The 12779-nt window shown below is 40.4% G+C and overlaps 1 protein-coding gene across 1 annotated transcript in view; it reads right to left on the reverse strand.

Annotated features, from left to right (window-relative positions):
- Positions 1–12779, reverse strand: part of Rad51b (RAD51 paralog B) — a 397421-nt gene that overhangs the window by 353140 nt on the left and 31502 nt on the right. The window contains exon 8 of the mRNA XM_055595504.1: positions 11554–11741. Within this exon, the coding sequence (XP_055451479.1) occupies positions 11554–11741 (188 nt within the window). The remainder of the gene's footprint in view (positions 1–11553; positions 11742–12779) is intronic.

A 12779-nucleotide genomic window follows, 5' to 3' on the forward strand; every position in this document is an offset into this window, starting at 1 on the left:
ACACACACACACACACACACACACACACACACACACACACACACACAGTGTTTATACTCTCACATATACACATATACACATTCACATTCATGAACAAGTACACACGTGCATATGCATACTCACACTGGTAAAAAGAAAACTCCTCTCTCTCTCTCTCTCTCTCTCTCTCTCTCTCTCTCTCTCACACACACACACACACACACACACACGCACATAATGCTATCCTTTTATCCCTATACTATGGACATCACTTATCCAGTTCAGGTTATAACTATCCCTTCCTCGCATATACAGCATATATGTACAAAAAAATCTTTGAGACATGATGCCTATAAAATTACCTTCTGTTTTAAGTCCCTAGGAGCCTTGAGTTAAATTCATAAATAAGCCATTGTATTGGCTACATCTGACAACACCATGAAAGTGAAGTGACTTCTGTAGACTCACAGCATATACAGGGTTTCATGAAACCTCAAAACAGAATGTTAGGAGGCCATCTAGATTTCAGGAGTTCTCTAAAGGAGGCTTAAAGTCAAAGTATTTAGGGTTTTTTTTACGTTTTTTTTTTTTTTTTATGTATTATGTATACAATGTTCTGCCTGCATGTACACCTGCACGCCAGAAGAGGGCACCAGATCTCATTATAGATGGTTGTGAGCCTTCTTGTGGTTGCTGGGAATTGAACTCATGACCTCTGAAAGAGCAGCCAGTGTTCTTAACCTCTGAGTCATCTCTCCAGTCCTTTAGAAATTATTTTAAGGCAACACATTTGTCACAAGATTTAAGTTAGTATACACATTTGTCTTTTCCATTTTAAGAATGCCTAAAACCCAATATAACCTTTCCCAATAGACAGTGAATCAATACTGAGAGAATCAAAATGAAAATAAGGAAATATGAAATTGTTAAGATTATCTCTCTCTGTTCAGGAAGTTGTCTCCTGTGCCAATGAGTTCTAGGCTGTTTCCCACTTTTTTTTCCAACTGATTTAGAGTATCTGGTTTTATGTTGAGGTCCTTGATCCACTTGGACTTTAGTTTTGTGCAGGGTGATAAATATGGATCTATTTTCATTTTTCTGCATGTAGACATCCAGTTGGTCCAGCACCATTTGTTGAAGATGCTGTCTTTTTTCCATTGAATAGATTTGGCTTCTTTGTCAAATATTGAGTATTCATAGGTGTGTGGGTTTATTTCTGGGTCTTCTATGCAGTTCCATTGATCCTCCTTTCTGTTTCTATGCCAATACCATGCAGTTTTTATTACTGTTGCCCTGTAGTACAGCTTGAGATCGGGAATGGAGATACCTCCAGATGATCTGTTGTTGTACAGGATCGTTTTGGAGATTCTGGGTGTTTTGTTTCTCCATATGAAGCTGAGAATCTTTTTTTCAAGGTCTGTAAAGAATTGAGTTGGTATTTTGATGGGAATTGCATTGAATCTGTAGATTGCTTTTGGCAGGATGGCCATTTTCACAATGTTAATCCTACCAATCCACGAGCACGGGAGATCTTTCCATCTTCTGAGATCCTCTTCAATTTCTTTCTTCAAAGACTTGAAGTTTTTCTCAAACAGGTCTTTCACTTGCTTGGTTAGAGTCACACCAAGGTACTTTATGTTATTAGTGGCTATTGTGAAGGGTGTTGTTTCCCTAATTTCTTTCTCAGCCTTTTTGTCTTTGGTATACAAGAGGGCTTCTGAACACCAACAGCACAGGCTCTAAGAGCAACAATCAATAAATGGGATCTCATGAAACTGAAAAGCTTCTGTAAAGCAAAAGACACTGTCATCAAAACAAATAGACAGCCCACAGATTGGGAAAGAATCTTCACCAACCCTTTATCTGACAGAGGGCTAATATCCAGTATATATAAAGAACTAAAGAAGCAGAAAAGCAACAAACCAAGTAATCCACTTAAAAAATGGGGAACAGAGCTAAACAGAGAATTCTCGAAAGAGGAACATCGAATGGCAGAGAAACACTTAAAGAAATGCTCAACCTCATTAGCCATTAGGGAAATGCAAATCAAAACCACCCTGAGATTTCACCTTACACCCATCAGAATGGCCAAGACGAAAAACTCAAGTGATAGCACATGCTGGAGAGGTTGTGGAGAAAAGGGAACCCTCCTCCATTGCTGGTGGGAATGTAAACTGGTACAACCACTTTGGAAGTCAATCTGGCGCTTTCTCAGACAACTAGGAGTAGTGCTACCTCAAGACCCAGCTATACCACTCCTAGGTATATACCCAAAATTTGCTCAAGTACACAACAAGGACATTTGTTCAACCATGTTCGTAGCAGGTTTATTTGTAATAGCCAGAAGTTGGAAACAACCCAGATGTCCATCAACGGAGGAATGGATACAGAAATTGTGGTATTTTTACACAATGGAATACTACTCAGCAATCAAAAAGGAGGAAATCATGAAATTTGCAGGCAAGTGGTGGGATCTAGAAAAGATCATTCTGAGTGAAGTATCCCAGAAGGAGAAAGACAAACTTGGTATATACTCGCTTATATAGACCTACAAGATATGATAAACATAATGAAATCTACACACCTAAAGAAGATAATCAAGAAAGTGGACACAGGCGAAGGTGATTAATCCTCATTTAGAAAGACAAATGGGATGTGCATTGAACTTATGACAGGAGTCTACCACAAAAGGCATCTGAAAGATTCTACCTAGCAGTGTTTCAAAGCAGACACTAAGACTCATAACCAAACCCTCGGCAGAGTGCAGAGAATCATATGAAAGAAGGGAAGTTAGTATGATATGGAAAGGATAGGAGCTCTACAAGGACCAAATATATCTGGGCACAGGGTCTTTTCTGAGACTGACACTCAACCAAGGACCATCTATGGATATAACCTAGAACTTCTGCTCAGATGTGGCCTGTGGTAGCTCAGTAACCAAGTAGTTTTCCAAAGTAAGGGGAACACGGACTATTTCTAACAGGATCTCAAGGGCAGGCTGTTTGACCCCCCCCCCCCGCCAGGGGAGGAGCAGTCTGTTAGGCCACAGAGGAGGACTCTGCAGCCAGCCCTGAAGATACCTGATAAAACAGGGTCAGATGAAAGGGGAGGAGGTCCTCCCCTATCAGTGGACTTGGAAAGGGGCAGGGAGGAGACCAGGGACAGAGTGTGGGGTTGGGGAGGGAATGAGGGAGCGGGATACAGCTGGGACATAGAGTTAACAAAATGTAACTAAAAAGAAAAATAAAATTTAAAAAAAATAAAAATAAAAATAAAAAAAGATTATCTCTCTCACTATCAAAGAAAAGCACAGAGCAGGAGCCAGGGAGGTAGCTCAGTGGTGAGGTACTAGCTTATTAGCACGTACAATATCCTGGGTTCAACTCCTAGCAAAAATAAATAAATGCAAGTTAAGGTTGGGAAGATGGCTCAGCAGGTAAGAGCTCTTGCTACGCAATATGATGCCCTGAGTTAAAATCCCCAGGACCCACATACAAGCAGGGCATGGCCACACACTTGCCAGTAACCCCACTTCACCGTCAGAGAGGGAACAAAGGAATTGCTGGGGTTTGCTGGCCAGCCAGCCCAGCTATAGGGTGAGTTAGAGACTGTCTCAAGGGAGTGAGGCAGAGAGAGATACAAGAGAGCTCACAGCTTCCTCTGGCCTCTGTGCACACACACTGCTGTGCGCACCTATACATGGAAGTGCATACACTGCATACACACACACATTTAATAACAGTGGGCAAAGGAGGAACAAAGAAATTGTTCCAATGAGAATGAGGTAGCTTTTGATACGCTCTATTTTAAAGTTGTGCTCTAAGTTGTGCTTACAGAAAACTTTTAAACCACGCTAACTAATATGTATTTTCATGAAACTATTTCCACGATTATCGTACTCAGTACATGTGTTAGCTCCAAAATTTACCCTCACTATGTGCTGTGTATGTGATAAGAACATAAGATGGATGGGGCTGGAGAGATGGCTCAGCGGTTAGGAGCACTGGCTGTTCTTCCAGAGGTCCTGAGTTCAATTCCCAGCAACCACATGGTGGCTCCCAACCATCTATAATGAGATCTGGTGCCTCTGCTGGTATGCTGTACATGCAAGGCAGAACATTGTAAACATAATAAATAAGTCTTAAAAAAAAAAAGATGTCAAGAACATAAGATGGACCCCTTAGCAAACTTAAAGTATACAAGACAATGTTGTTAATTCAGACAGCGTGGTATATACACATCTCCAAGGCTGACTCATTTCTAGTATCTGGAAGTTGTACCCTTTAACCAATACCTCCCTGTCCTCCAATCCCTCAGGTCCTGGCAATCACCTTTCAGTTTCTATGAGTTTGACTCTTTCAGATTCCAGACATACATGGAATCACGTTGTATGTGTTTGCCACTTGGCTTACTTAAGCTAGTATAGCATCCTTACATAAATTGTAGGATTTCTTTTTAAGGTTGGTAACATTCCATTGCATGTATATACTGATTTTTCTTTATCCATTCATGTGTGAATGTGAATGAACATTTAAATTGCTTCCATGGCTCGGCTTTTGGAGATGATGCTACAATGAACAGGAAAGTACAGATAACACTTTAAGATCTTCATCCTGCTGAGACCGGCCTTAAACTCCCAGTCTTCCTGCGTTAGCCTCTCAGGTGCTGGGATGGCAAGCGTGTGCCACCGACACTGGGCTATGCACATCTTTTGAGGATTATCTATTCAAGTCCTTAGTCCAGACTGTAATCAGTTTGCTTTTTTGTTGTTGTCCAGGATTTGCCACTGAGTTTTAGGATTTCTTTATATATTATGGATATTAGCTCTGACAGATACATGATTTCCAAATGCTTCCCCATTCCATAGTTTGCTTTTTATCTCACTGATGACTATTTCACTTGCTGTGCAGAAGGTTTTTAGTTTGATATAGTCCCACTTGCCTTTGTTTTGTCACCCATGTTTTAGGAGTCAAATTTCTAAATAAGGCGTTACAGTAGCATTCTGTGTCACAGTACTTATGCCGAATTCTTACTGTATGGCTTTTTATATAAAATCGCAGCTAGCAATATCTCACAGGACTTTGAGCAGCTCAGAGAATTAGAGGCACAGAGCTTTCCAATCATCAGCCAGCCTCTAGGTTCAACTGTACAAGAGAAGCATGGAGAGAACATGCCCTAATTTCCAGGTGGGTTTGCACACTTTAGAAGCAATGCCTGAGTGTTGTCCCTTCAAACAGCAGAGAAATTTATACGCATTCAATTAAATATGCATTTCAGAGGTTGTGTAATTAAAAAGTATAAAATATCCTACAAATATGTATCAGATACCTACTAGACAGGAGACACTTTTCGAGAAAGCACAGTCCTGTTTTCAGGGGCTGTATGATATAACTGGAGGGCTCAGACACAGACATACAGTAAGGCAAATAAACCATTTCAGTTCCAAATAGAAGTTCCGAACATTTGTACCACAATGGAAAGCAGAACCAGTTAGAAAACAAACAGCACACAGGAGACTGGGCAACAAGCGTAAGGCAACGCTGACCGCCAGGGCTGCCACTTGCTTTCATTTCTAACCTCTTCTCTATGACAAAACGTTAAATTGCACTGTGTTCATCAGTTTAACAAGTATCTATCTCCAAAAGAGCATCTTCTTTCTCTGGATAAGAAAGACAGTACAGGTCAGGGTTAGACATGAAAGGGAGTTTAACTGGAAAGTGAAGGTCTAGGCTCTCCCATTATTCTTCTCTGTGTAATCTGTAGCCCAAATGACAAAAGTGGAGGTGCCACACTATTTACACATCAGCTGGAAACAGAAAAAGAACAGTAGACAAAAAACTCACATTATCCTCCATTATACCACAGAGTGATTTGTCTCTGCAGTTAATTTATTTACAGAAGCCTTAAGGGCAGAGGCTATGCTTCATTCATCTTTATGACCTTACTGTGCCTAGCATAGAGGACACAATCACTAAGGGTGGAATTAAAAAGGGAAAGAGGAAGAAAGTCTTAGATCCAAAGATCTAGAGGTTATGGGGTAGAAGAGACTTCAGCTATTAAAAAAAAAAAAAAAAAAAAAAAAGGAAGGGGACATGGAGAATAGAGCATAATTTGTCCTAGTTGTTCTTAGACTGTAAAAACATTAGAATACAAGATACTCAAATCATCTGGATTGAGAAAGCTGCCAAAACTAATAATTAAAGGCTGCCCTTCCCAGAATGTACCACATATTGTGTCAAGAACATTATAGACATCCTTATTTAATTCTCATACCCAGAGAAGTCAAATATCACACCTATTCTAAAACAGGAGAACCAAGAGTCAGGACCAGGGTACACACTTCCTCGGGTCTTAATTTGATCAAGAGCAGGGTATCAGCCAAACTAACATCTAAACCCCAAACCAATGCTGTACCCCACCAGGGCCACGGGAGGCAGGGCTGGGGTGGCGGAAGGACCAGACGCTAAGTTTATTATGAAGATGGAACCAGGAGGATTGAAAGATGGGGAAGACAGTCAAAAATAATGAGGTATCAGATAGTATCTGAAGAGCCAGATGGCCAAAGGGAGGAGAGCCAGTACCTCAGATGCACATCCCCTTCTCTAGACCCAACTAGTACGCTATCTTTATGAGTTTGCCGGCTAACTAAGGCAAAGGCAATCTTCTGCCTTGCCTCATTTTAAAAACCATTTACTTTGCAATAATTTCAGATTCATCGTAAAGCTGCAGTGAGAATAGCGAGTTCTCTTCCCCTAGCTCCTCCTACCATCTTACTTAGTACATCATAATACAATCATCAACGTTAATGAATTACTCTTGTTGGAACACTATTAGCTAAATCTTGCCAATCTTAAGCAATAAACATTAACACTGTTTGTAACATCACTTTGGATCCCATCAATACATAAGATTATAAACTGTCAATATACAATAATAAAAATAGTTTTAAAAACATAAGCTCAAAACAGATGTTACAGCTAAGGCTCCTTCTCTTTCCCATTTCTTTCCCTTCCCTTCCCTCAGTTATGACTTTTAAGAAACAGAGACAGACAGAATCAGCAGAGAAACGCCCGACAAAGTACAGGGAAACTAGGAGAAGCTCCCAGTGGAGCTGCAAGGATGTGCTTAATGTCTCAGCCATGACTCAGAACATGTGCAAATTGTTTTTAATCAGGAAAGCTGGCTCAACCCTCAGTGTCCAGATTCTTCTCAGGGGTCAGTCAGGAGGTATGCAGTGCCCACTTAAAGGACCTCGGCTAATTAGACTTCAGTCCCCTGAGCAAAATCAATGCTCACCACAAACCATACTGTTTGCATAAACTGTGATCAAACTGGCACCTGGTGCCTCAAGCCTCAGGCATACAAAAATACTTACTAGGTGGAATATTCCCAGGCCTCAGAGTTCTTCTCCCAGGACCCAGGCAAGAGCCAGGCCCAAAGGAAGGTCTTTTCTGGAAATGAGCTAGATTTGAGCAACCTGAGCCAGCTGAGTTAACCCTTTCCTCACAGTGAGTGTGCTCCTGGGCTACCTCATTCATCCCAGCAACGCACACTATACCAACCACCCTTCAGACACACCAATGCTACCTTGTCAATCATTAACCTGGACTATTTCTAGTTCCTGACATCAGAAAATTTCTCACATCAGAAAGAGCTACAGAAAAGAAAGACAAGTTTTCTAGGATTTCATTAGCTGATGAAAGGCTGACTACACAGTTGAGTTTAAGGTCTGTAGACAGAAAATGGATAGGCTGGGAGAGCGTGGCCTCCAGTGTAAGCAAACAAAACGATACACAGAGCCCTCCTCAAGCTGGAGTCAGAGGTGTTTGCTCTCAGTGACTTGTATGAATGGCCAGGCTGAACCCAGAAGACCTGAATTCCAGAGAAGTCACACGATAATCATATACAGTATGGGCTCTGACTTCACTGTTTGACTACATCAATGATCTTATGACTTCTATCTCATAGAGCAACTTCATGAAACTCTCCTAAAAGCTCTGAACATTCTTAAAAAGGCAGAACAGGCAAAAGCAGGTACAAAAATCTATGTCACAAGTCAGAAGCACAATATGAGAATTTTGTAATTACCAAAATCTTAATTATTTTAATGAATTTTATTTTTGTAATATTTTATTAGCGCTGATGATAAAGTATGATCAGGATTTTAACAAGTGTAGGTGAGAAAAAAAAAACAGTATCTCTATAAAAGAAGAGGGGCACCTACTGTAACCTTTCTAACAATTACTTTCCCCAAGAAGGTCCTATTATCTTAATGTGATCTACAACTCACAGTGTGACATTATTGCTTTGTAGATGGTAAACAGAATGGGCAGTGAACAGGCAATACAACCACACTGCCCCTGACTTTAGAAAGCAACATCTAAACTTCTCTCATATTATTTCTACCAAACAGTTTCAGGATCTACTGCTTCTTCCACTACTAGCACGAACATGCTTTAAAGACAAAAGTTCCACCCCACAGCAGCATGTGCCTAAGCTCCCCAAAGCTCAGAAGAAAAGATTCCACCAGACTTCTGCAACTGTGTTTCTCAAACCACAGTCTTAATGTATTCAACTCTATAAAATTCTCTCCAGAGAATGTTTAATTTTATAATTCAGCTCCTCCATGCCATAATAATATATGTGCTTCCAGGAAAGTGATGTCACTTAGAGCCTCTTTGATGGTCAGTGACTAATGTAGACAAGAGCCATGACAGAATTAAAATATAAGCACATCCATGTCCACAAGAGGCCCAAATGATGTCACCCTGCCCCAACAAAAGGTTTGCTAGTGGCTCACAAGACAAGAGAAAACCTGAGTCATCACATTAACTGTGACAAGTATGTTAAAGTCAAAAGAAGCTGTAACACAGGTTAATATAGGCATATTATAAACATATAAACCTAGCAAGTTATCATCTATAACATTAAATTAGCATAAATATTTGTACAGCATTGTGTTGATTTCAAATGTAGTATACCTGCTGATGTCATAAGTATCATTAGTTATGAAGGATTACATCTGTTTCATCATCTTTCTGGAGTAACAACACTGAAATAGCAATGAAGGTTCAAGGGAGTATCAGCAAGTGTAGGGTGCATGGCTTGAAAAAGAGGAAACAGTCTATCACCCTGTATGTGCTTTTGCTCTCAAAGGGGGTGCAGATGCCAACATGGAAGCAGTGAGAGGTTCCTGATCTTGTTCCCAAACAGCGGGCTGGAGAACTCCGCCACACTCTTGAGCATCCAGAGCCTCTCCACTCAAAGGCCGATGATGCCACAGCCACACTACACCCACAGCAAGCGAAAAAAGGCTGTGCAGAAGGCAGTAAACAGCACTACTCGGGTTTCGAATGACTAAATTTGATCAGGGACCACAAAAAAAAAAAAAAAAAAAAAAAAAATCATGCTTCAAAGAAGAAAAATATCTGAACATTGAAAATTTTAAATATTATGAAAAAATGCAAAATATAAAACAAATTTTAAAAGAAAAGGAAACTTTGAATCTATGTAGGGAACAAATGCCAGGTCCAGCAAACACTAGTTTGTAAATTATTTTAATGTTAAAGAGCTTGGCTATACAGAGCTACTGTAATAACTGAGCAAGAAAACATAATTAGATTATAAAATTCTTGCCCTAATAACAATTCCTTAAATAGTGGGAGAGGGGAGTCAGTGCCTTCAAGTAATTTAAAAAAAAACTATTAAATTTCTAAGTTTCCTCTTTTATTTAGTTTTTTTTTTTTTTTTTTTTTAACAAGAGTCTCACTGTATAGCTTTGGGTGGCTTGAAATTCCCTGTGAAGACGAGGCCTGCCTTGAACTCAAGAGATCGGCCAGCCTCTGCCTCCTAGGATTAAAGGCGTGTTCACCTCTTCACTGCAAACCTTGGCTACTAAGACTACGGAGAAGCATCTAGGTTAGAGACTGACAATTGATGGCTAATACACCAGCTCACAGTCACGGTCATGTTCTTCAGGGTGCAGACCTTGAGTGCATGCTGTTTCACGGAGCTCTACTAAAAGCAGAGAAAAGTTTCTTTTTTCTTACTCAGAAAGATATATTATCTTAGTAAATTGCAAAGCATCCACCTATAACTATTTAAAAAAAAAAAACACCTTTTAAAAAAAACTAATTTTCACATTTTAAACAGGCTTCGGTAAAGTAACAGTATAAATTAATAAAAAGAAGTATGCAAATAATCTTAAATTTCCATTCAATTAGTAGCTCTTTAAACTATTCTTTAAATTTTTCTATTCTACTTCACCAGGAACGATATAAATTCAAATATATCATTTTAAGCAAGCATAAAGTTTAAAAGATGACAATTCTCAAGATAAACTTTGTAATAAGCTTATTTTAATCCAAACTATAAATTTTAGAGCCATTAAAATATGCAGCATGTATGTGTGGGACACTTTTTCCAACTTCTTGCTTAGCTTCATAAATGAAAGGGTCCGTGGTGGCTCACATAATTTGTATATATTCTTTATGATACAAAAACCCAAGATACTTTTTTAGAAATTTTTAAGATTTATTCATTTATCATGTAGACAGTGTTCTGCCTTATGTATGCCTGCACACCACAAGAGAGCAACAGATCTCACTATAGTTGGTTATGAGCCACCATGTGGGGTAGGAATTGAACTCAGGATCTTTGGAAGAACAGCCAGTGCTCTTAACCTCTGAGCCATCTCTCCAGCCCCAAAGACCCAACATTTTCATTTCTCCCTAACAAGTAAAAATTATAAAGTCTCAAGCAAATGTTATCTCAGTTTAAGGAATTTCCTTGTCTAGGTGGGACATGGCTAAAACTGAAAAGCCTGGCAGGGTGTGTGGTAACCCACACCAGTAACCCCAGCATGAAGGCAAGAAAGGAAAGTCCTCGGGGAGGACAGTCAGGGCTTGACAGCAGGACTGTCTGGAGAAAATAAAAGCAAAGCCTCACAATACTCAGTGCTCCCGAGGCAGGGGAACAAGCACAGCACTCCTACAGGTAGGCGGGTGGGGCGTAGCTTAATATGCATTGCTATGCTGTGCCCCACCAACCCTGACAATCTCCCCTCGGATTTCCTGACCACAATGCCCACGGCGGAAAACCTCTCTAACAGCTCTTGTAAGGTTTTCTCATTTCTATTAATGGTTGACCTCTTGCCCATTGGAAGCAAACCAAAAAAGCACTGGACCCAGTAACATATGAACAAAGCCTAAAAGATTTAATTTATAAAATCTACAAGACACATGGTTGCTGCAAAGAAAGTTCACAGGAATAGACCCAGGCAACTCCACGAGTAATCTCAGCATGACAGATGTGATACAAAACATACAGAACGAATTAACAATGAGAAGGAATAGGGAAAGTGATGATGGGAGCTGTCAAAAACACTTAAGTCTGCCCCGGTGTCAAGTTATAAAGGGAAAATAATCTCAGCAGACAGAGTAACTTATGAAACCAAAGTTATTTGCTAAAGCAACCAAACTCTACAAGGTCACCTGTTTAATAGTCTTCACTAAATAATTTATTGCTTGACACTGTAAGGTCGTGACCTTAAGAGACAAAGAGGAAGGGGGACACTTACTGGGATGGAAAATTCCTCAGCCAGGTACTTCAATAAGGATGCCTCCTTGGCCAAGAACTTGTTCCTTTCTTTGATGTTGCCTTGAAGCTGCGGATCAAACTCCTTTCTGACCACAGAAGCAATGGAGTCCACAATCACAAGCTTAACTCCTTTTGAAATAATCTCTTCCTCCAAAGAGTCAAGCCTAGGAAAGTAGAATTCATAAAAGAATGAAGGAATTTAAGACATAATTTTATTTATTTGGTTGGTTGGTTTTTCTTCAGAAGGAAAATGGAAGAACACTGTATTAGGGTTTGAGAGAAAAGCCACACAAGCTGTAAAATCCTGGCAGCCGCTGGGCGGAGGGAGCCTTTGAATTAGCCAGCCATGAAGGTCTGCAAATGTCTGTGAAGGGAAGGGCGAGTCAGAGAAAACGGTGAGGAAGCTCAGAGCTTGAGCTCACACGTGCTTGGGATTCTGGTTGTTATCCAGGAAACAGAGAGAAAGTAGAGAAAGAAAAAGTCACGCTTCAGAGTTAGAACTCACAAAAGCAGGCAGGCGTAACAGTAAAGATCTGTAAGCAACTGCCAAGACATACTTTTTAAAAACAGAGTGAAGGGGCTGGAAAGATGGCTCAATGATTAAGAATACTTGGGCAGAGGACCCAGGTTTGGTTCCCAGCACCCTCATGGTGGTTCACACCCATCTGTAACCCTAGGGGTTATGACCCCCTCTTCCTACCCCCAGGGGCACCAGACAGGTAAGTGATGCACACACAAACATGCAGGCAAACACTCAGACACATAAAATCTAAAATAAGCAAATCTAACACAGCAACACCACAGCATTAAAAAGGTTAATCAACTTTAAAACAACAGCAAGCCAGGTCTGGTGACACAGGTCTGAGGTCCCCACTACTGGGAAAGCTGAAGAAAGAAGTTTGCAAGTTCAAAGGTAAACTGGGCCACAGTGGGAGTTCAAAGCCAAACTAAGTAATGTACGTGATCCTGTCTCAAAATAAAAACTTTTAAAAGAGCTGAAATGCAGCTCTTTGATAGAGCATTTGCTTGGCACACATGAGGCCCTAGGTTGTATCCCATTAACATACACACAGTCTCACACACGAACAAATGCACAGGAACACACACACACACACACACACACACACATACACACACACACACACACACACACATACACACACACACACACACACACACACACACACACACACACACACACA

The sequence above is a fragment of the Psammomys obesus genome, unplaced genomic scaffold, assembly GCF_907164565.1.
Source record: "Psammomys obesus unplaced genomic scaffold, mPsaObe1.curated_primary_1811, whole genome shotgun sequence".
Taxonomy (NCBI): Eukaryota; Metazoa; Chordata; class Mammalia; order Rodentia; family Muridae; genus Psammomys; species Psammomys obesus.